Here is a 26249-nt window from a genome sequence, read left to right on the forward strand (position 1 = left end):
ACTGAAATAACTAGAACAATGTTACCTTCCAAGAAGCAAGTTTTATGTGTGTTGTGCGTTTTTAAATGATACAATTTTTGCAAAAATATGTGATTTCTGAAATATTCAAAGGCTTTGAGCAACCTCTAGATATTGTAGGAACAATTCAAAACTGGATTAAAGTGTGTTTTTATTGATATCCTAAAACATTTAGTGGGTGAGAGGTGAACATAAAAAAAATGATAAGGACCAACCTACTGAATACTGATAATCTAATAAATGCGACATGTTTATTAATGTGTTTATGTATATTTGAATTTGTGGTGTTGTGATGAAATGTAGAGAAATGGACGGAAATGTCAGTGATGGAGGGAGAATCTGTCAGACTACCCACTGATCTTACTGATATACAGATTGATGATCAGATATTGTGGATGTTTGGACCTGAAGACAATCTCATAGCTAAATTTCAGAAGAAAAATGGTTGGATTGCTGCTGATGAGAAGAAGACACTTTATGATGTTGTTGAAGGGAGATTTAAAAACAAACTAGATCTGGATCAGACTGGATCTCTCACCATCAGACACATTAACACTGAACTCACAGGACTTTATAAACTACAGATCATCAGGAACGGAGAAAACACATACAAGAAATACAAAGTTTCTCTCTATGGTGAGATATTAAAATCTTTCACATAATTCTGAAATAAACAACAAACACTTGCACTAAATCAAGTTATATTTAATAGATTTTTATTTTATTGCTTTAGATCAGTGTTTCTCAAACTTTTCCAGCCCAAGGACCACTTTATCTTCCAATTTTTTTCTGAGGACCACCTAATAGAATCCCACTCTAACACGCCCCCAAAAAAACAACAAAATAGGAAGGATAAGCTAAATTTAAATTCAATATGCAACTGTTTCAAGTCAAAATCTAACACAGTGTAAATGGGCGTGTCTGAATCCACTTTTGCTAATTTAAACGGGAAAAATGGTTTGTGCGCCGAGCGCATGGTCGAAAAGGGTAGGTCCTATTGTAATGGGAGTATTTTGGGCGTAACGTGCAGTAAACCAATGCTCTCATCCCCTTTAAAAGCAAATTGCGCTGGCGCTATGTCTAATCCCTATTTAGATGACTTTGTAAACTGAAAAACTAAGCGGAGAAAGAAGACCCCCAGTTTAAGATTAATTTTTAATAATTGTGTTGTTTTTCACTTGTATTGAAATTGTTATTTTTTATTAAAACCTTTAAAACCCGTTTTCTTTTAGTCATGGAAGTCAAAAAGCAGGCTTGTAATTGCTTTAAATGTATGCCTATCCAATATCATCAAAAAATTATTTACAAGTATGTAAGATAAGGTTTGTACTCTAAAAATACTTTAATTGTAACCAGGGGTTAAACTGGGATTTGTTAAGTGTGTGTGTGTGTGTGGGGGGGGGGGGGCTCTGCGGGGAGGGGTACTTCAAGGGGTAACATGTTGTCAGGAACAAGAGAGAGACTCAATTGCAGGTAAAACACAAATTTATTATAAATTTGCAAAACAATGAAAAGTCTCTTAAAGCTCGGCCCAGGATTGGATGGATAGGCAGAAACAACCAAGCAGATGACCGGCGGAGAACCCACATCCTCAGAGCTGACTACAAGGCCAACTGGAACCCCAGTGTACGACAATGCCAGCAGAGATGGAGTTGATAGATGATAGGCTCTGGGAGACAAAGTCAGTGCTGACTACAAGGCAAGGCAAGGCAAGGCAAGGCAAGGCAAGTTTATTTGTATAGCACATTTCATACACATACACATTATACATATTACATAGAAATGAGAAAACAATATATAAAAGAGAAAAAAGAAAATGTAAAAATAATAGATTCACAATAAAATCACAATAAAAACAAAGATACATGGGAATTTAGAATAACAATTTACAGAAAATAAATGTGATTTTAATAAAAACACTTTAAAATGTTAAAAAGAATAAAACAGAATTAAACGTGACTTGAGTTAAAAGTGCAGTCAGTCCAGCAAGACCAGCAAGACCAACTGGAAACCCAGTGTACGGCAGCGTCAGCAGAGAACCCTGTATCCGACCCGGGTGGCGAGCGTTGAGGTGAAGAGGCAGAGAGGCTGGGCTGAAGAGTAGAGGTAGAGAATCCTGGCTGGACTGAAGAGGCAGGGAGGCTCGACTGGACTGAAGAGGCAGGAGAGAGGATGAGACTGGTGGGCAAACTAAAAGAACAAAAGAAAGAAAAAAAACAGCAAAAAAACAAAAAGGCAAGGAGTCTAGAACGAAGGACAAAAACTAAACTTAAACCAAATCAAAGTATCAACAAAAGATAAACTTGAACAAACAATAAGACTGGAAGACTAGACTTAAAGATCAGCAATGCTAGAACAAGAGAACAACACGGTCTGACAGAGACAAAGGGAAACACGAGGGGAATATAAATGGTGTTTAATCATAAGGAACAGGTGTGGTGATGAGTGAATGAATTAAGGTCAACGAGTGGGCGGGGTAACAAACGAGACACCAAACACATGTCAAACAAAGACCATGTGCTCCACAAACAACAAACACAACCATGGTTCATGACTGAGCTGACCTGACCAAATTCCTAACAGTACCCCCTCCCCCAGGAACGTCACCAGACGTCCCAGGAAGAGGACCATGATGCCGGCGGAAGTCCTGGATCAACAACTGGTCCAAGATGTCACGTCCTGGAACCCATGACCTCTCCTCAGAACCGTAACCCTCCCAGTCCACCAGGTACTGAAAGCCCCTACCACGACGTCGCACAGCCAGGATTCTCCGTAAAGCATAAGCAGGAGAGCCATCCACCATGAGTGGGGGAGGGGGGCAGGGGCAGAGACAGGAGTACTGTGGGGAGAAGACAACACAGGTTTAACCCTGGACACATGAAATACAGGGTGAACCCGACCAAGAACAGGGGGAAGCTTGAGCTTGACAGTCACCGGACTGAGCACCTTAGTGATCCGGTATGGCCCAATGAACTTAGGAGCTAGCTTAGGAGATGAGCCCCTGAGAGGCAAGTCCTTAGTGGAAAGCCATACTCGTTGACCACAGATATAGTTGGGTTGCTGGGTCCGATGTCTGTCAGCGGCTGCTTTGTTCCGTCTTGAGGTCTGGGGCAGGACCTTCTCCGCCTTCCTCCAGGTGCGACGACACCTCTGGACAAAGGCAAAGGCAGATGGAACAGCAGCGTCAGGTTCCTGTGAAGGAAACAGAGGGGGTTGATAACCTAAAGATGTCTGAAATGGGGACATACCTGTCGATGCCACAGGTAAGGAGTTATGGGCATACTCAATCCAAGGTAGTTGTTGACACCAGGAGTTCGGATTATGAGACGACAGGCAGCGGAGGGCTCTTTCGAGATCCTGGTTGGCTCGTTCACACTGCCCATTGGTCTGAGGATGGAAACCAGACGACAGACTCGCAGAGGCCCCGATCTCTCAACAGAACTCCTTCCAAAACCGTAAGACAAACTGGGGACCCCTATCTGAAACCAGGTCAACAGGAAGACCATGAATACGGAAGACATGTTCAACCATGATTTCAGCAGTCTCTTTAGCAGTGGGGAGTTTGGGAAGTGGGATGAAATGAACTGCTTTGGAGAAGCGGTCCACCACTGTCAGTATAACAGTGTTACCTCTCGACAAGGGAAGCCCTGTGACAAAGTCTAGAGCAATATGTGACCATGGACGAGAGGGAATGGGAAGGGGCTGGAGCAGACCAACGGGAGGCTGATTAGAACTCTTGTTCTGGGTGCATACAGAACAAGCCAACACAAACTGCCTGATGTCGACCTGCATAGAAGGCCACCAGAATCGTTGACGGATGGCAGTCATCGTTCTGCGAACACCTGGGTGACAGACCAGCTTGGACTCATGACCCCACCGGAGGACATCAGGTCGCAGCACCTCCAGCACAAACATCTGACCCGCTGGACACCCCCCCGGCACTTCAACCTCTCGACCAGCCTCCCTAACCCGCCTCTCAATCTCCCAAGAAAGAGAGCCCACCACCACACTTTCTGGGAGGATGGTCTCAATCGGACTCTCCCCCTCAGGAGGCTCGAACAAACGAGAGAGCGCATCAGGCTTAACATTCTTGGGACCTGGCCGATACGAGAGGGTAAAGTTAAACCGGCCAAAGAAGAGTGCCCAGCGGGCCTGCCGTGAACTAACCCTCCTGGCTGAACGGATGTATTCCAAATTCTTATGATCCGTCCAAACCAGGAAGGGTTGTACTGCTCCCTCCAACCAGTGGCGCCACTCACCCAATGCCAACCTGTCTGCCAACAACTCCCGATTCCCTATGTCATAGTTGCGTTCGGCTGGGCTGAGCCGGTGGGAGAAAAAGGCACACGGATGCACCTTCCCATCTTTGGGTGAACGCTGAGATAAGACCGCGCCTACCCCGACATTGGAAGCATCCACCTCAACAATGAACTGGAGGTCAGGATCTGGAACAGAAAGCACAGGAGCAGTGACAAAACGGGACTTAAGCTTATCAAAGGCCTCCTGAGCTCTATCATTCTACTTAAACTGAACCTTAGAGGAGGTGAGTGCTGTAAGGGGTGCAGCTACCTGACCAAAGTTCCTGATAAATCGCCGGTAGAAGTTGACGAAGCCCAGGAATCGCTGCAGAGCCTTTCTAGAGTCGGGGACTGGCCACTCGGCAACGGCCCTTACCTTAGCAGGATCGGGTCTAATCTCTCCCACCGCAATGATATGTCCCAGGAACGAAACTGACTCTTTGTGGAATTCACACTTCTCCGCCTTGACAAAGAGCTGGTTCTCCAGCAGCCGTTGAAGGACTCTGCGGACATGTTGAGTGTGTACCTGCTTAGATGGGGAAAAAATCAAAATATCATCCAGGTACACAAAGAGAAACTGATTGATCATGTCTCTCAACACATCGTTCACCAGAGCCTGGAAGACAGCGGGGGCATTAGTAAGCCCGAAGGGAAGGACCAGGTATTCAAAATGCCCCATGGGGTGTTGAAGGCTGTCTTCCACTCAACTCCCTCTCGGATCCGAACCAGATGATAAGCATTGCGGAGGTCTAATTTGGTGAAGACCTGTGCTCCCTGCAAGAGTTCAAAGGCAGAAGACATAAGAGGTAGGGGATACCTGTTCTTAACTGTAATGTCGTTCAAACCTCAATAATCAATGCAAGGCCGCAGGGAGCCATCCCTCTTCTACACGAAGAAGAAACCTGCACCCGCCGGAGATGAGGAGGGACGGATGAGACCAGCTTTGAGAGATTCTTGAATTTATTTCTCCATAGCCTCTCTTTCAGGACCAGACAGGGAAAATAAAAGACCCTTAGGCGGAGAAGTGCCGGGGAGGAGATTGATGGCACAGTCATACGGCCGTTGAGGAGGAAGAGATGTGGCTCGAGACTTGGAGAAAACCAGACGAAGATCCAAATACTCCCCCGGCACCCTGGAGACGTCGGCAGCCTCCACCTGAAACACAGAAGAACAAGACACAGAAGAAGTAGCCGCACCCAGACATGAACCATGGCAAGACGGACTCCAAGCCAAAATAGAATTGCCTGACCAATCAACATGAGGATTGTGCTGCTTCAGCCAGGGATGCCCCAAAATAATGGGGGCATGAGGTGATTTCATCACTAGCAACTGAATTCCCTCACGATGATTGCCCGACACAACTAGACCTACCCGGGGAGTGCAGTGAGTGATAACAGAAATTAGACGACCCTCCAGGGACCAGGCATGAACAGGTGATGAGATGGGGAGTAAGGGTATACCCCACTGCTTAGTTATGGCATAATCGATGAAGTTTCCTTCCGCCCCGGAATCCAGCAGAGCCAGAACTTGATGGTTGGACTCCTTAAAGAAGAGAGAAACGTCCAAATGAGTCAGAGAACAGGGAAAAGAAGGAAGACGGCCCACCAGTACCCACCAGGCCCACTCCCTGAATTACGGGTGGACTCGGGCTTTTACTGGACATCTAATGGCAATGTGGCCAGCCTTCCCACAGTACAGGCATAGCGCCCGAGTCAAACGGTCTTGTCTTTGCTGGGGAGTTAGACGAAGTCGCCCCACCTGCATGGGCTCAGGAGCTGTGGGCGAGGAAGTAGCTGGTGAAACCGCAGGTACCAGAGAGGTATTCTCAACCTCCATCTAAAAACGAATGGAGGCGGCGCCAGTGTTCACGCCGACAGAGACGAGTCTCAACACGCAGTGCAAGGGCTATAATAGAATCCAGACTGCTGGGTAACTCCAGTCCCATGATCTCATCCTGGATGGAATCAGCCAGCCCCTCCAGGTAACGAGAATGAAGAGCGGCCTCATTCCATTCACAAGAGGCTGCCAAAGTCTTGAAAGTAATGGAATACTCATACTCAGTCACAGAATGAGGCCCTTGAGACAGGCGTGTCAAACAAGATGCTGCTTCCTCTCCTCTGGCAGAGCGATCGAACGGCCAGACAATAGTGTTAGAACATAAGCTACCTTTGATCTCTCTGTGGGGTAGCGACGAGGTTGCAAAGCAAACACCAAGGAGCACTGAGACAAAAATGCCCGACAGGAATTAGGATCCCCATCATAAACGGGCGGGTTGTTGGCATGGGGTTCAGGCTCGTGACGAGAAACAGCTGATGATTCCGTGGATGCAGGACTGGCAGCAGCGCCCCGTTGGATCTCCTCAATCCGAATGTTGAGCTCCGCCACCCGGGTAGAGAGTTGGACTACCTCTCGTAGAGCAGCATCGAGCTGGGTGGCCTGTTGTCCTAAGAGTGCACCTTGCTGGGCGAGAGCTTGGCGAATCTGATCTTGACCTGCTGAGTCCATTTTGGTCAGACCGTACTGTCAGGAACAAGAGAGACTCAATTGCAGGTAAAACACAAATGTATTATAAAGTTGCAAAACAATAAAAAGTCTCTTAAAGCTTGGCCCAGGATTGAATGGATAGGCAGAAACAACCAGGCAGATGACCGGCGGAGAACCCAGATCCTCAGAGCTGACTACAAGGCCAACTGGAACCCCAGTGTACGACAATGCCAGCAGAGATGGAGTTGATAGCTGATAGGCTCTGGAAGACAAAGTCAGTGCTGACTACAAGGCCAACTGGAAACCCAGTGTACGGCAGCGTCAGCAGAAAACCCTGTATCCGACCCGGGTGGCGAGCGTTGAGGTGAAGAGGCAGAGAGGCTGGGCTGAAGAGTAGAGGTAGAGAATCCTGGCTGGACTGAAGAGGCAGGGAGGCTCCACTGGACTGAAGAGGCAGGAGAGAGGATGAGACTGGTGGGCAAACTAAAAGAACAAAAGAAAGAAAAAAACAGCAAAAAAACAAAAAGGCAAGGAGTCTAGAACGAAGGACAAAAACTAAACTTAAACCAAATCAAAGTATCATCAAAAGATAAACTTGAACAAACAATAAGACTGGAAGACTAGACTTAAATATCAGCAATGCTAGAACAAGAGAACAACACGGTCTGACAGAGACAAAGGGAAACATGAGGGGAATATAAATGGTGTTTAATCATAGGGAACAGGTGTGGTGATGAGTGAATGAATTAAGGTCAACGACAGGAGGGGGTAACAAACGAGACACCAAACACATGTCAAACAAAGACCATGTGCTCCACAAACAACAAACACACAGCCATGGTTCATGACTGAGCTGACCTGACCAAATTCCTAACACATGTTTAATACTGATGACAGCAAAGCCACTGGTGTGTTTCAATGACATTCTGGACCTCTGATAGGATTTGATAAGTTTCAGCTTTAAAGCTGTGCCAGAGATTGACCCAAAATATTTTAAAAAGAGCTTCTGAATTTTAAATGATGCAAATCTATGAGTTTGACACCCTATATCCATTTGTTGCACATGTCATTATGCACAACTGATCAAACTTTAAAGGAAGTTAAAAGAATCAACCTCCTTGAATAATTCTAGGTATAAGATAGGCTACCCCAAAAGACTAAATTAACAAGAAAAGGTACAACACACAGTACTGCAACATGTCTTATAAATTAGCCATAGAGATTCCCTATGCTGGTCAGCAGCTAAAACAATCATATAGTTAGGTTTGATTTGTGTAATCAAAATACATTATTTTATTAAACTATACAATGAGTTATATCCAGTGTTATCCTTAACATAATGTAATTAGATGAGTGACATACATACTTTAATCCTTTACACGTTTCTAGTCTTCTATGAAGTTTTCTCGACGTGGGCACCATTATTACCTCTCTCTCTCTGTCTCTCTCTCTGTCTCTCTCTCTGTCTCTCTATCTCTGTCTCTCTCTCTCTCTCTCTGTCTGTCTCTCTCTCTCGTCAAATGATCCTGCGTGAGAGCGCGTTCTTGAAGTTCTGAGTTTTTTCGCTTGAGTTGCATAACTTGCGCGAAGACGCATTTAAAGAGAAAAGCGCATGTTTTCGCGGCGCCGATTCGCGTCATTTTCATCACCCTGTGCAAGGACGCGCCTGGTTGCGTCTTTGCATTGACTTTGTATGTAATCTGCTCGCGCAAATCGTTGAACTTGCGTTGGTAAGTATGCCCCATAATGAATAAAAACACATTATTCCCTTCACGTCAGTGCACACGCACCAGCGCAGCGAGTACACACACACCAGCGCAGCGAGTACACACGCACCAGCGCAGCGAGTACACTGGCAAAAGCAGAGCACGACCTTCAGCCTATGTGCCGGGGCTTAGCCCCGGACGGCCCCGGCCCAATTTAAACCCTGTTTATAACAAACAGGAGATAAAGAATTTACAAACAGCAGCACTTTGGACAGCGTTTTTTTAGCAAAGAGTTTTTTTTTAAGCATTACTTAAAAATGTTTCTCATCTCACCATATCCGCAGGTACAGAGTCATCATATACAATAAATCCGTGAGGTAGCATTAAAAAAACATTTAAAAACATGCATTTGTTTAAAGCAAAGCATTTATTTACTTACCAGGCTACAGGTGAAGCAGCTCTTTGCGCCTTCTAACGTCTCATAATTAGTCCTCATTTATGTCCAAGAGACTCAATAATAATCTTTTACATTCAATCCTTTAATCTTTCATATTTAAAAGCATTTTTGTGCTGCTGCGCATTCATGTACTTTGTGATAAGCAAACCCGCGTTGTCCTCCCGTTTATAGGCGCATATTACTAATGCGCTCTTTAAATAACACATTGCGCCATTGACTTTAGACTTTAGACCAGGTTTTTGTTGGTCAATGGCATAGTCTATTTTAGTTGCCTCAAAATACAACCCAATATCACGAAATTATGTGACTATTTCACGTATGGACCAACGTGAAAATGTCACGTTTTGCCGCGTTTGAACGTGAGCATGTCACGCTTTTCTGTTTGTGTCACTGTCACGTATTGGTTACTCGACTTTTTTGTCCTAATTTCTTACCATTGTCGCTTCGGTTTAGGGTTAGATTTACACAAAATGACATCCTTACCTAAATAAACTCTAACCCCAACGTCAGGCGACAATTGGTTAATGTTTAGAAAATATAAAAGAATAAGTCTTGTATCTTTTTTTTATAAACCAATACTTAAAGTGACAAATACCTAAAGTGACATATAACGCAAGCACCAAATCTAACCCTAAACCGAAGCGACAATGGTTTGAAAATAGGACAAAAAAGTTGAGTAACCAATACGTGACAGTGACACAAACAGAAAAGCGTGACATGCTCACGTTCAAACGCGGCAAAACGTGACATTTTCACGTTGGTCCATACGTGAAATAGTCACATATTTGTGTGATATAGGGTTGCAAAATAGCAACGCGCCAACAATGCGCCTGAGCACACCTCGTTTTCAGACCAGAACGCCCATCGGCGCAAAAGGGGGCGAAAATGCATTTGCTATTTAAACAATGCGGCCCTAAACGTGAAAATTAGGGTGGAAACTAGCGAAAGACACTTGCCGGGTGTAAGATAGAGCCCTATGGTTGTATCTATGGTAAATTTTCCTCTTAATGTCCAAAATCACTGAAATTACAGGGATTTTACACATGAAACAAAACCTAGTACATTATAAAATTAATAGATTGCTTAGGTTACTCACGTAACCCCGGTTCCCTGAAATAACGGGAACGAAGCATTGCGTCAGCTAGCTGAAGCTATGGGGGAAACTCCTGTTTACTCCGTGACTGAAGCCTATTGGTTAACGTCTGTACAAAGTACAGACCAATGATGTTTGAACCCGCGCGCGGGATGCACACGTCCTTATATAAGCGCGGTTCAAGCGTCAGGAGCTCATTATTATTCGACTGAAGTGCACAGCCGAATAACACTCACTGCATAGACGTTTGTAGCACGGCAAGTGACGCAATGCTTCGTTCCCGTTATTAACCGGGGTTACGTGAGTAACCTAAGCGTTCCCTTTCAATACGGTTCACTTTGCATTGCGTCAGTTAGCTGACGCTATGGGGGAACGTAATCCCATCACGCCGTGCATACACAACGTACAGAAGTGCCTTACCGGAGAGACACTGCGTGTGGCCCTATACCCGGCATATTCACAGCTTTAAAGCAATGTGTAAGCACCATATAAAATGTTGACACGCACACGGTGGGGTTTTAAACGCACCGGGGGCACATAACATAGCACAAGATGGCGAGATACCGAGCGCGCCGCGGGTGTGCGAGATAAGTAAATTCAGAGTCACGTTGGTGAGCTCGCTGAGCGCACCGTGGTGTACACATAAAACGCATGAGCATGCATGATTGAGCCGAGAGAACCTGCGCTCGTAGGGCAGGGACGTCTAAGCTGTACAATATGACAACGTAGACGGCGAAGACCAGCCGGCCGTGTAGCAGATCTCAAATATAGATACCCCTGTAGACCAAGTATATGAAGAAGCCAAACTCGAACAGAGTGGGCTCTATATAGGACATAGCTCATAGAGGGGCGTGAGCCAGTGCGATGGTTTCAACGATCCATCTAAATAACCACTGTAAGCAACAGACATACGTAGTGAGTGATCTGCGAGGCTCACGAACGGCCGATCTGACTATAATATGCGGCAGAACGGTTCGTAGAGTGGGATTACACAGATACCACAACAGTGTGAACCCAGGTGCGCCCTCGAGCGCATTGGGATGCATATAGGTAGTATTATAGTGCACAGATCATTGAGCTTCCAAGTGCACCGTAAATGTGTATTGACTATAAATTCCACGGGCACAGGTGAACACCTGAATACATCGTGAATGCATATAGATGAATCAGAGTGTTATAATGCACAGGCCGGCAAGATTCTCAAGCGCCCCGTCATGTGTTCTGATAATAAGTTGTGCGCACACGGGTGAACCCTTCAGTGCACTGTGAATGCGTATAGATAAATCAGTGCACAGAACGCGCCGTGAATGTGTATAGATATGATTGATGAACACAACGGTGGGCACCCAACGCACCGTGAAAGTTCACAGATGAACAACAATATATGTATGTGTCACAGCAGTGTATACAGATGAGCTTTTCCGAGCGCATCTTTAGTGTATACCGCAATGTTATAGCGTGCATATGTGAGCTTCTCTAAGCGCACGGTGGACGCATATAATTAAAACCCTTATCGTGCATACAGGTGAGCTTACGCGGCGCACCTTTAATGCAACAAACCTCAGTAGTGCGCGAAGCAGGGCTGTCGAAGCTGTAAACTGACAACGTGGAAGGCGGGGACCAGCCGGCCATGTCACAAATGTCAAATGAGAAACTTCTAAGACCATGCCCGAGGATCTATTCCATACATGGAGTAGACTTCATTGTCACGGGAGGTGATAACGTCAACGATCCATAAATAACCTGTATTGACAGGTGCGCTAGTGAGTGATCTGTGTGACGCAGATGAACAGCTGATCGTCTGATGAACGTCAGACGTATTTGTCATACAGGACCTTGGACAGTTCCAGAGCGCTGCGCCTCGGGCATCGTCCGCATCTGAGAAATGACAGGCTTATGAATAAAGTGAATGGTCGGTCATAAAAGCGTGGTTCGCTGTTATCACTGCCACATATATATACGTAGGGGGAGAAAGCCGCCGTGCGCGAGCCTCTGTAGTGAGGAGAAAGCTGTTCCACCTACAATTCACGGGGGTAGACTTTCGCTGTCACTAGACAGAATAGATCAGACGCCTCGCGAAAGGGGTCCTAGCAGCTCGTGTCAACGTGTTATAAGGCACGTAATGTAGGTCGTGTCCCACGGATGCAATCTCCGCACGCCCATCGTAACGGGTTAATATGTCTGCATCTTGGTAGTTTAAACACGAGATGCGTATCACTCTGATTGAACATAGCTTATAAAGCGATGCAATGAGTTTATAAAGGAGATGACTCGCCAGCTTGTACAGGGGGCGAGATCTCAGTCTGGTTCGGTAAATAATGAAACCACCGTAGTTTGCCCGACCGCATTATCACAATAACACGGTCGAGAGTGCTGCAGTGCTAAAATCATCTCCTTAATGGACCGTATGTACAGTACAAGGTGATTGATATGAGACAAACGGGCGTTCCACGCGCCGAAGGCTGATTGCTGTCGTAAAGCGTGTTCAACCCACAGCAGATGCTGGCGATCTCGTAATGGTAGCACTTCATGCAGCTGTGTGTAACTTAAGCATAAGCTTCCCGGCCGTCAGCTCGGGGCGGGACCTTTGCTTAGTCAAACTGAAGTGGACTTATGAACAGAATGCCACGATATTCAGCTTTCTGAGGCTCGTTAGAGGGGTACGTGAGCCCGTCTTAAATGAGATGCCGCGCGTCTGACTGTGTGCGCGCTTTGAGCTTTGAAACTTATTGTGGCGGGTAGCAAGCTCACTTGAGGTTGATATTACCCTTAATATCTCCGAGTATTGGAGCGGAGGTGTCAGCGTCTTCGGATCCGCTGATATAAATCAGCTATATGGCCGAAAAACGTCATAAACCGCTTGGCTGTAAGCCTTTGAGTAGCCGTCCGGAGAGGGCGCGATTCAAACGATTGGGGCCATGCAAAAGTCTGAGGCTGCCGTCTCTCTAGGAAGAGAGAATGACAGCCGTAAGACTGCGGTCGTTTGCGGCGTCAGCATCGTAGCGGAGAAACTGAGGTGGGCTGCGAGCAAATTTGGCAGAAAGGTGTTAGAGACACCGTACAGCCGTGGGGTGTCAATACACAGTATATGGCCAAACCGGGGGTTTTTCGGCAAGCGTCGATAGAATTATCGAGCCGTGTGTGCGTATTACTGATTGCTTGTCAGTAAGGCAAAAAAGTGTTTAGAGACACTGTACAGCCGTGGGGTGTCAATACACAGTATAGTAAGCACGGAAATTACTCTTTTTAGAGGAATTCAATGCCGTTCGCCACTATAGTGAGGTCGCATAACCGACAGTATTACACAGTACACTGTAAAAAAATTCTGTAGAAATTACAATGTTGTTGCAGCTGGTTTGCCAGTAATTTACCGTAGATTTAAATTTATGTTATTTACTGGCAAGAGTTTGTTCAAAATTAAATACATTTTAAATATTAACAAGTCTTTATCTTTACAGAATAAAACAATACAATAACAGCCTCTTGCAAAGCATTCTGGGAACCAGAAATCATCAACAACCTTTTTCTGTTTTTTGCTTCAGATTTTGTTTCCCAGCATGTTTTGCTTGATGCTTTTTTTAGTTTTTACTCTGTAAAGACAAAGACTTGTAAATGTTTTAATGTTCATTTAACTTTGAACAAAATGTTGCCAGTAAAAACATAAATTTAAATCTACGGTAAGTTACCAGCAACCCAGCTGCAATTTCTACGGATTTTTTTAAAGTGTATGTTTTGGACAAACAGCACACAGAAAACATTTCAGGGCAGTCCAGCCGAGGCGCGACTTAACCCCTCTTCCCCCAGACAGTTCGTTCTTTGTCGACGCAGCTGTGCTGCGAAGACCAGAGCACGGCCGTTCAGGTGCACGAGCCTCAGTAGTGACGGTGACCCGAACGGCTCACGGAGCAGAGCAGTATGTCTAGGTGGTTTAATGTCAGACTGAACCCATCGCAGAGAGGAAGTCTGCCGTGAGGCCCGCGGTTTTGCCGTTTATTAAAAGGGCAGAAAAACCGGGTATATAAGAATGTACCAATATTCAGCGCACTGATATAGGACAGGACTGAATAAAGGGAGGTATTCGGGCCTCAGTATATTATAAACAAATTCGTTCTGCCTCTGATTCTGTCTAAACCAGAGAGAAATGGCGGGGCAGACGAATAGTGAGCTCTCCGAAGTGAGACAGACTCAGGCCGGTTAAGCTCTATAATAAGTGTTTTAGCGCTCCAATAGAGGCGTGTCCGCCTTATGGAGCAGACGAATGAGATCGCGCCGCTCCAGGAGGGGAGGGGCATGAAGCTCTGTATAGACGAATAGTGAGCCAGTTAGCTCTTATAATGAGTGTTCTTGGTGCTCCAATAGCGGCGAATCCGCCCTATCGAGCAGACGAATGAGATTGCGCTGCTCCAAGAGGGGAGGGGCATGAAGCTTTGTAATCGTTGAACACTAGACAGCTGCATTTAGAGGCAGCGAGCCGTAAGACCGCGTGCTAACTAAGCCGTTAAAAGACCTCACCACTGCGGGGAAAGGAGCGAGGGACTACACCAGCGTGGAGCACGAGTGGCTGTGCTATGACAGGGAACAGGGGCAGACCCGCCCGTGTTTGCTTGTCATATGCATCTATCTAGTTCTACGGTTCCCCCGCTTGTTCATCTCAACAAGAGAGGAACGGCAGAGGGGAGCAGCAACACAGACAGAACCGCCATGCGTCGTATGAACGGTATCACCCAATGCACTTGGGGGATTCATATTTGTGCCAGAGCTCTCGCCACTGAATGTGAGAGGAGCGAAGGGACTCTGTAAGCATGAACGTTTGCGATGTGACAGAACACAGGGGAGGTTAGTCCGTGTGTGCTTGTCTATGCATCCATCTAGTCTCATGGCTCGCCGTGTGTTCATTCTGGCGAGAGAGGAACAGCAGGGAGAGCACGAAACATGGATAAGACAACCGAAGCATATAAGCGCGGTCCCGGCGTGGGAGGTGCCAGACGCGCTCTGGGGAAATCAGTGTTAATTTTAGCAGCAAATTCTGATTTAGTCTTAATCTTAGTCTTTTGAATAACACACCATTTAGTTTTAGTCTTATTTTAGTCATCTGAAATCTTTTAGTCTTAGTTTAGTTTTAGTCGACGAAATATCATAAGAGTTTTAGTCTTAGTCTAGTCTAAAGTTTTTTAATCTGTTATGGAATGGTATTAAGGTTTGAATATGCAATACAGACACAGATTTAATGGTTGTTATAGAAAACACGTATTTTATTTTATTCTTAATGTCAAAAAAACTGACCATGGCTTTTCACAAAAGATAATATCACATAAAATAAGCATCAGGCCCGCTCTACCTAAAAATATACATGGTCCCTGAAAAAGATTGTCCCTAAATGACATGCACACACAGACACACACGCACACAGACACACAAACAGAGACACACACACGCACTTATGCACGCACTTTGTCTAGTCATGTAAAACCACAACATCTACTATAGTAACGTTACACATTTCATTCAATTTGAGGACACTGAATATTTATACTCAGTAATAATTCAGACAATCCAATACAATCAATACAGTTCAGATGTGTATTCCTTTCGTTTCTATGTTATACCAAGTTTAGCGAAAACACGGTGGTTTATCTGATAAAATAACCTTAGCGTGTATGCTCACTTTCGCATGTAACAGTTATTTCTGGATGAGTCGTCTTTACAGGCTGTCGTCTTGTCATATTTGAAGTGTGACCAGATTAGACGCTAGCTCTAACATTTGTGTTGTTAATGAGACATGTCTTCGGACCGGGTGCACCGCAAAACGTTAGCGTGTTGCTAACGAGCGAAGTCAACTGTAATCATCCAAAGCTGGGTGACGAAGACTGTACAACTAAATATAATGTAAACAACCTGTTGTGAAAACGAACTTTGCCGCGGGTTTTTGAAATGCCTCTACTGCCTGCTGCCTGCGTAGATCAACCTACCCTCAAAGATTCGCTCTGATTGGATTTCTTCCCAAATGTCCCACAAAATGAGAAGCTCTGATTGGATCTCTTCGCCATTCGTCCCTCCCTAACATTTTCGTCTTATTTTTATTCGTTGACTAAAGTGTCAGTTATATTTCGTTACAGCCTTCGTCATCAAATATGATTTTATTTAGTTTTTATTTAGTTTTCGTCCGTGAAAAAGGTTCGTTGACGAATATTTTTCGTCATTGTCTTCGTTAACGAAATTAACACTGGGGGAAATTCATAGCAGGGAGGCTCACTCAAGCCATTGTGCTGGACGCTATTACAACAGCGCCTGCTCTTTTAGCTTATAGCTTTATATTAAAAAATATTGATCTTACCGGGCGGCCGCAGGGGAGACCTCGTCAGGCATGTGTCCGCTGCACAGGCCTCGTACCACAGCAAGCGAAGGCTATCTTCGGTTCTCGGCCGGAAAGCGGCAGGGGAAGACGCTAGACCTGGATTCTGTTGTCTTCGGTTCTCAGCCGGAAAACGACAGGGGAAGACGCTAGGCCTGGACTCCGCTGCAGGGCTTTTGTCGAAGGCAAGGTAAGGCTTCTACTTCTTCGGAGCAGCGAGAGGTTCGCGCTGAAGGAGAAAATAATGAGCGCCTGACGCTTGAACCGCGCTTATATAAGGACGTGTGCATCCCGCGCGCGGGTTCAAACGTCATTGGTCTGTACTTTGTACAGACGTTAACCAATAGGCTTCAGTCACGGAGTAAACAGGAGTTTTCCCCATAGCGTCAGCTAACTGACGCAATGCGAAGTGAACCGTATTGAAAGGGAACTGTGGATTTTAGCTGCTTTCAGTTGACCCTTGATCCTTCTTTTGACTCCTCTTTGGTTTAGCCACTGATCCATTTTTACGTTATTAAAACAGTATGGCAAGAACTGATATCACAGTTTCAGAAGTGCATTAAAAATCTACTTTAATAAGTGATAATTTTGTATAAACACTTGCCTAGTTTAGGTCATCTTTTGGTGGACCACTTGGGGGGTTTGGCGGACCACTATTGGTCCACGGACCAAACTTTAAGAATTACTGCTTTAGATGATGTTCATAATTTTCTTCACTATGTTAGAAATGAATGCATGCAGATTTTTAATGTAGTGGAATTCAATGCAGTTTATAAAAAAATGAAATACAATTAAATATTTCAAATTCTCCAAAATTCTTAAATTCTCTGATCATATTTAGGGCCAGATTTACTAACAGCTTGCGCCAGCTCAAAACCATCATTTTGTCATTTAATAATACCATCTGTCAGGATTTACTAAAGACACGCACTGGATTATTAGTGCTGAAAAGGTGTGGTCTTGTTATTTTTGCAACTGACCTTATTGCATATGTATTTCTAGGAGTTTCCCTTTCAGATGCAATTTTTTGGGAGGAGATTTACTAATGTTTGCACGTGTGATATTACTGGTATTTGCGCCATTATTTAATGCAAAAAAAAAACATGTCTTAAATTACTTTGAACATCAAAAATATTGTTTGCCAAGCCATGTTATTTTTTATTTGCTGAAGTAAATAAAACATTGTGTAGATGTTATCAGTCTGTGTAAGAACGAAATAGAAAGATGAAGTTAGTGCTGATGTCATAAGATTTGTGCACCTGTTATATATTTGATTCATGTGTTAATATATCTTTATTTTTATAAAGTGGACACAATAAATGTCACAGAAGAAAAGTCTGTTGAACTACAGAGCGGCATTTCTGAACTACATGATGATGATCAGATTACTAATGTTTTATACTAATGTGTTTATGTATATTTATATCTGTTGACATTCAGACTATACATTAAAACATACAGTGGGTGATTCTGTCACTTTAAAAACTGGAGTCTTTGAGCTAAAGGACGACCATCAGATACTGTGGACGTTTGGAAATAAAAACACCCGTATAGCTGAAATCAACAGAGTCAGTGGTCGTCTGTATGTATACGATGATAATGATGAGAGATTCGGAGACAGACTGACATTAAATGAACTGAATGGAGATCTGACCATCAGAAACATCATGAGAGGACATTCAGGTGTTTATAAACTCCGGATCAACAACAGATCAGAGAGTAAATGCAAGAGTTTCATGCTTACTGTAAACGGTGAGTCACATGAATCAAAGACTGTGATTGATGAAGTTGATCATTTTCACTGTAATGTTTTAATGTTCATGTTTATCTGTATTTGAATTTGTGGTGTTGTGATAAAAATGTAGAGAAATGGACAGAAATGTCAGTGAAGGAGGGAGAATCTGTCAGACTATCCACTGATCTTACTCACATACATAATGATGATCAGATACTGTGGATGTTTGGACCTGAAGACAGTCTCATAGCTAAATTTCATAAGAAATGGAGTTGGAAGATAATTTCTTATGATGAGAAGAAGATGCTTTATGATGGTGTTGACGGGAGATTTAAAAACAAACTACAGCTGAATCAGACTGGATCTCTCACAATCAGAGACATTAATACTGAACTGACAGGACTTTATAAACTACAGATCATCAGGAACGGAGAAAACACATACAAGAAATACAAAGTTTATGTTGATGGTGAGATATTAAAATCTTTTACATAACTCTGAAACGAACAACACAAACTTGCACTAAATAAAGTTACATTTAATAGGTTTGTAAGGCACAGGTTGGATCCAAATGCAGGTTTTATTAAGAATAATCCACATACAGGCAAGGGTCAACCACTAGACAAAAATAAACAGCATAGGCAATCTAAATCAGTAGTACAATATCCAGGCGTAGGTCAGGGCAGACAGCAAACAATCAAAAACAATTAACAGGAAAGGGGTCAAAAGTAAAAAGGCACAGAACAGAATGACAGAATATATGCTCGGTATGCAGACTGATCTAACAATACTTCACAAGGTGTGTGAGTGAGAGCATGGTTTATATAGTCCAGATAATGAGCAAACAGTAAACAGGTGTGGTGTAAGGGGTTCTGGGTGATGAAGTCCTAAGAGAGATATGAGGAAGAAGCTTCTGAAGGCCAGCAGAGGGAAACATGATGGCCCTCATATCAAAATTAATGCATGCAGATGTTTTAGTGTAGTGGAATTCAATGCAATTTACAAAAAGATGAAATATCATTAAATATTTCAAATTCTCCAAAATTCTTAAATTCTCTGATAATATTTAGGGCCAGATTAACTAAAAGCTTGCGCCAGCACAAACCATCATTTTGTCATTAAATGACGATGTCGTGATTGCAGTGAATCATTAGTGCTCTAAAGGTGTGGTTTAGTTATTTTTGCAACTGACCTTATTGCATATGCATTTCTAGGAGTTTCCTCAATTTTTTTTTTTTTTGGAGATTATTTAAATGATCCACGCAATGCGATTTACTAATGTTTGCACAAGTGTTATTACTGGTATTTGTGCCACTATTTAACATAGAAAAAAGCATGTCTTAAATTACTTTGTGCTTGAAATGGCTGCACTTATTGTTAAAAAAGAGGCATTACAGATATCAGAAAGTGCGTGATACAATGCAGAGGATTGTTTTAACACGTAACAGTTTATTTGGAGGAATATATTTTTCAAAAATATTGTTTGCCAAGCCATGTTATTTTATATTTGCTGAAGGAAATAAAAAAGGAGTCACTAGAAGTCACACAATAGCAGACGTTTCAAAACTTCTTGTAAACTTTCATATTTTTGTCCTTCAGTTCTTTCAGTGTCCTATGGCTTTGTTAGCTGGAATTACACCCCATATTTTCCGCTGTGATGTCTGTGATGCTGAACTCAAGATCATCTCTGCTTATTTGAGACTCTGAACTAATTTGCGCTACTCTTAGTAGATTGTGTTCTTCATTATGGAAAGCTGCAGTTGTGCCTGTGTTATTTTGCACTATTTAAGTCAATTACCCACAGATATTACCACACCCATTAGTGCTTTGTGTGAATTGCATCTTTGGGCTAATTCGCCCTGTTTAGTAAATCTGTCAAAATATGTAGATGTTATCAGTCTGTGTTGGAACGTAATAGAAAAATGAAGTTAGTGCTGATGCCATAATGCAAAAGTTTTATGCTAATTGTAAACGTTGAGTCACATGAATCTATGACTGTGATTGATGAAGTTGTTTACTGAACTGTTTTAATGTTCATGTTTATCTGTATTTGTATTTGTGATGTTGTGATGAAATGTAGAGAAATGGACAGAAAAGTCAGTGATGGAGGGAGAATCTGTCACACTACACACTGATCTTACTGACATACAGATTTATGATCAGATATTGTGGATGTTTGGACCTGAAGACAGTCTCATAGCTAGAGTTCATAAGAAAAAGAAATCGAATAGTGCTGATGACAAGAAGAGACTTAATGAAGGTGTTGACTTAAGATTTAAAACCAAACTAGAGCTGGATCAGACTGGATCTCTCACCATCAAAGACATTAACACTGAACTCACAGGACTTTATAAACTACAGATCATCAACAACAAAGGGACAAACTACAAGAAATACAAAGTTTCTCTCTATGGTAAGATATTAAAATCTTTCACATAACTCTGAAATAAACAACAAACTTGTACTAAATCAAGTTAGATTTAATAGATTTTTTTATTTTATTGCTTTAAATTGACATTCAAAAATTTCTTCACTACGTTAGAAATGAATGCATGCAGATGTTTTAGTGTAGTGGAATTCAATGCAGTTTATAAAAACATGAAATTTCAATGTTTTTGTTTTTATTTTGTTTTCTCACAGGTCGAGAAAGAGAGAGTACGGCAGATCATATAGAGATTGTGTCAGAGGAGATTCCTTTACTTCCCATACAAACTTCACAGTATGTTGTCTATTTATTCAACACTTTATGCACACTTATTATACAACTGAGAGCAACTGTCAGTGTAAAGAGAAGAAATGATGCAGAGTATGATGCTGAACCATAAACAACACTTTACATTGACTGCTTAATTTACTTTTATTAACAAACAGTCACAAATATGAATACAGAAACAGTGTAAAATAAAGATACATATAAGATTTGATAAAAGTATTACATATTCATCCCTCATTTAACAAAATCTTTGATCTCATTCAGTTCTGATGTCATAAACAAAACAGCAGCAGCAGCCACGCCCACCAGATCAGAGACGACCAATTCAGACACAGCTGCAGTAAACCCACAACAGCAGAAGAAGAAAAAAAGAAAAATTAATCATCACAATCTTTTCAGACAAGCTGTATCAGTCATTCCAGATTAAATAAGTTTAATATTGTTTGTGTTAAATTTGTTGTGTGTGGTTTCTGCACCACTAAACACTTTTATCAATCATTATAATCATACCGGAACACGACTGACAGAGATGATTGATGTTGAGATGTTGAGTTTGTTTTGTGTTGGTATTGTTGAGTACACAGCTGTATGTGTTTGTATCCTGATATTCAACCTCCAGAGGTAGAGAGAGTCTGATGTTGAGATCAGACACACTGATGATGGACAATAAACTGTTTCCTTTATACCAGGACAGACTCACATCTCTCACATTCAACACTGAACACAATAATGGACAATTTAAACTTTCTTCATCTTTCTGCTGATTTTTTTTTATTTTATTGATGATGAACTTTGTGAAGAATCTCTGCTGATAACAGGAATGGGTAGATGAGCTGGAAATAATACAGAATTACATTAATTAATTTAAAGTCTTAAATCAGACAATCAATTATGTTTAAGATTACTAAACTTCTTAAAAGTTCTTCTCACCATAGACAGTAATGTTGAATGTTTTGAGTTGGGCATTTGTGTTGGTGTTGATTAGTTGATAAAGTCCAGTGTGTGTGATGTTGGTGTTTGTGATGGTCAGAGATCCAGTGTGATTGTTTAACTTCAGTCTGTTTTTAAATCTCCCATCAGGTTTATCATCAAATAATCTGACATTATTGTCTTCTCTCATGACTCCAGCTATACGAAACTATTTGAGTCCAAACTTCCAGGTGATTCCCTCTTTTATCTGCGATTCAGTGAGACTGACAGATAAAGTCACAGAATACGCACAACCGGCGCAACGTCATAGAATGTCTCTGAACAGGTTCACGCCCACTTTTGGGGGAAATCTCACTAGACGTTCCATTGGCTTCCATTCAAAATAGCGGAACAAAGCAACCTTCGTACACAGCCGGCAGGCGTAATTAACTTATGAAATCACTCAGATTAAACATGTTGAGTAATTATCTGTCTGAGCGCGAAAGATACATTAACATATTTAATTTGGTCAATATAAAAACATGTCTCTTTCATTCTCCCAGCATCAAATTTGTGTAACAACGCTCCCTATTGGACAGAGGTGTCTTACCCGGACATTTACTCGTACCTCATCGAGTCAACAGGGAAGCAAGTGAAGGATTTTACTTCGTATTTGAAAGTTACTTCGTATTTATTTATTATGTCTTTATATTTAGAGTAATGAGTGCACTTTTCTGTCGAGTCATACAACTAACTGGCTTAGCAATATTTCCAGCAATCACTGGATGGCGTTGTTACACAAATTTGACGCTGTGAGAATGAAAGGGACATGTTTTTATATTGACCAAATTAAATGTGTTAATGTATCTTTCGGGCTCTACGGCAGGCAGGGTGGACAGATAAATACTCAACGTGTTTAATCTGAGTGATTTCATAAGTTATTTACGTCTGCCGGCTGTGTAAAAACGTTGCTTTGTTCCGCTATTTTGAATGTAAGCCAATTGAAGGGCTGCTTTTTTATCCCCCAAAAAGGGGCGGTGACGAAATTTACAGTCAAGTTCCCGGATGTGCCGGTAGTCCGTATCTCCCTCCATCAATGACACAAACTCACCAAATACACCTGAAAAATAAATAAAACAACACTATGCAACACTAGAGCAGGTGGATATTCTCTAAAGACAGACACATTATGTTAAATTAGGAATAGGAGCGAAAATCTCATCTAAACAGACACTCATTTTTTAAGTTTATATATGTGTGGTTTAGTTCAATTCCTTTTTAGTTATAGTTTAATGTAAATGTGTGTTCCTGCAATAGTAGTGTATAAAAACAAACAGACTCACAAAAGGGTCATGTGTCAACTTTGGCCCTTTATCTGTATATGAAAATGTGTTTGTGGGGAATGTATCATGTATGTCCTGTATTTTGCTATATACTGTATAAATAAAACTTTTTTCAGCTTAATTCTGGTTCACACAGCATATGTAATAGCTTTAATTTATTATTTATATTCTTTACTAAAACTAAATATTTTACGAGATAAATCATAAAATTTTTAGTAATAACATGAAATTCCTGATGGATATAGTATCAAAACAAGTACTACTTATGAAAAGTGCAAATGGAAATATAATTTGTGTTTTTAATTTTAGTATTTATTTTTCTTGTTTTCTGTAATTTCTATCAAATGATAAGCACTTAAATAAATAAACACACTATAACTAACCAGACAGACACAAGAAAATACATAAGAAAGTCATTTTCTTTGACAGTTTGAAGAACAGATCCAAATAATAACCACAATACAGACTTTATAACAAAGCAAACAATAAAAACATTAAAACAATAGTGTAATTACACTCTTAAAAACCGTGATAAGTGTACGCCCGCCCCCTTTACTCAACTGGTGGTAAAACACTGATCTCATTTCAATAGTTGTTACACAGGTTCTGTCAGAAACCACTTATAAGCATTCATATGATAAGGAAACAGCAAAAACAAAGTGAAAAGAAGTAAAAATATAAGCAACTAGAGGGAGCATTACTGTTTCTAAAAACAAGTGAGTGAAAAAATTGTAAATAACAGTTTGAAATTAGATAATTATAATATCATCTATCAGTGATATCTATCAGCCATTCATTACTCAGAATAGTGAAACATGCAACACAATTGTTTATATTTTGTGGTCAAGTAAAGAGACAGCTGAGCATCTGATAAAACACATTTCAAGGCGTGTCAGGAAAAGAAAAGTTTGCACAGAAACAATTCTGTTCCAAAATCTCATCTGTTTGCTCCAGGTAGAATAAAGCCGTTCTACACCTGAGACAATGGTTTATACAAAAGGTTCCTACTCATTTTGCCAGGACCATTCTTCAGTCCTTTCATCCAATCAATAAAGATTATACTTATTATTCCCTGTTAAGGGATTAGTGAGAAGGTATTCTCTGTGGAGAAGATCTGATCACCTTTTGGTTTGTTTTAGAGCAGGAATGGGCAACTTCGGTCCTGGAGGGCCGGTGTCCTGCAGAGTTTAGCTCCAACCATAATTAACTCTTTCGCCGCCATTGACGAGATAACTCGTCAATTAAGAGAAAACGCTTCCCTCCCAATGACGAGAATTTCCAGCTTTCCGCAATACCACAACTTATACAACCCGGAAGTAGTGGCTCACGTGAAAGAACTCTGTGTATGTTTTAAAGATCGCTCTGCATCTGATCTCTATCAAAAGTACTTCACAAAAATGGAATTATCTCAGCTTTTTGCTCAAAATTGGATGTTTTTGAAGAAACCTACCCATATTTGAGAGGTGATAAAAAGAGAACTAAAGAAGGTAGGATGAAATGTTTTTTGTTTGAAAGCAGATGGTCTGTTCTTTCATCTGATATATTGTTTGTTTATATATTTAAAGAAGAACATTTTCTGGAAGGCATTAAACTTTTGTGAAAATCATGAAAAATGCTGGCAGGGAAAGAGTTAAACACACCTGAAGCAACCAATTAAGGTCTTACTAGGCATACGATAAACTTCTAGGCCTTAAATTAAGTGTCAACTTGCCAGACCATGGATTGGGTAAACTATTTTGTTATCTTATGAGGTGTGCATATTGCCCTCACCTCTTCTAGTTAGGGCACATTCTACTAAGTTTGGCATCTTCTTTGGCCCTTTTATCTGGGGCTTCAGTGCAAGATATGTTTAATGCTGCAAGGTGACCCACCTCCTATACATTTATGAGGTACTACAGTTTGGACCTCTCTTCCTTACCTGGAAACTAGGTTCTTATGTCCTGATTATTGCGTAAACTCCTACAAAATAGGACAGACATAAATCCTTATGGCATAGTGGGCATTTGTTTGCTAAAGGGTCAATTCATGTTGCAGCATCCCTCGAAAGGAAACATCTCGATTACGACTGTAACCTCGGTTCCCTGAGAATGACTGTAACCTCTGTTCCCTTTCAGTCAGTCACTACGACGTCACGTCGTGACCGACGAATTGGGGAACGCGCCTCGCAGGACCAATCTACTTCGAGAAACTTCAAACACGCCATTGAACTTGGCATGAAGATATTTGCATCTGCCGGCGCCGCCCCGCCCCTCGGGTATTTAACGAGAGGCATGTGCAGAAATCAAATCAGCTTTATAGGCTTCGAAAGTTGGCAGCAATCTGCTCTCGAGAAGCGCTCTCTTACGGATAGATCTCTGTGCTGGTTGGTCGGGCGAAAGTACCTTTCAACGAGCCTACGAGTTTTCCACTTCTTTCTTTCTTTTTTATTTTTTTTGAAGAGTGTGTGCGTGTAGCTGCTCCCTGTGTGCTGCATTAACATCTAAGCACATAAAAGAGTGATTTCCTCTAAAAGAGTGTGCAGTGTTTTGCGTCTTTTTAAAGACAGCATTCACTTGCCTGAGTCGGGAGCGTCTTTTAAAGATGTCTTTTTGGCCGTGTTCTACTTCTGAATGTGGCAAATACATGGGTCCTCGTAATGGACACGATCGTTGCGGCTCGTGCCTTGGCATACAATACGCAGAGGCCGCGTTCGTGGGAGGTACATGCCCTTTAATTTAAAAGATGATTTTCTCAAAATGCCAAATTTTAGGTCATTATTTACCAGCAGGAAAGTAAGATGCTTTGTTGTCTAAATGTCTTTTGAAAATTCAGTCCTGTCAGATAACTTGGATTTATAAAACCTTTAATGTTTTCTGTTTGTCTGAGACAGATGAAATGAAGACTGTGTCAGTGATTGAAGGAAATTCTGCCACATTAAAAACAGAGATCACTAAATATGATCCCAAAGATCATGAAATAATCTGGAGGTTTGGAGACAATGACCACATGATCGCTCAGAATCACAAAAAGACCAATGATGTATCATATGTTGATGATGAGAGATTCAAAAACAAACTTCATATGGATAAGAAGAATGGAAATCTCACCATCACAGATATAAGAATCAGGACCTCTGGAGATTATCACATGGAGATCACCAGC

At 42.0% G+C, this 26249-nt stretch overlaps 1 protein-coding gene across 1 annotated transcript in view; it reads left to right on the forward strand.

The window, feature by feature from the left end:
- LOC135748079 (uncharacterized) overlaps window positions 1-18638 on the forward strand; it is a 42069-nt gene extending 23431 nt beyond the window's left edge. The window contains exons 7-9 of the mRNA XM_073813629.1: window positions 322-654; window positions 17849-18160; window positions 18274-18638. Of these exons, the coding sequence (XP_073669730.1) occupies window positions 322-654; window positions 17849-18160; window positions 18274-18638 (1010 nt within the window). The remainder of the gene's footprint in view (window positions 1-321; window positions 655-17848; window positions 18161-18273) is intronic.
- Window positions 18639-26249: the final 7611 nt, after the last annotated feature.

The sequence above is a fragment of the Paramisgurnus dabryanus genome, chromosome 24, assembly GCF_030506205.2.
Source record: "Paramisgurnus dabryanus chromosome 24, PD_genome_1.1, whole genome shotgun sequence".
NCBI lineage: Eukaryota > Metazoa > Chordata > Actinopteri > Cypriniformes > Cobitidae > Paramisgurnus > Paramisgurnus dabryanus.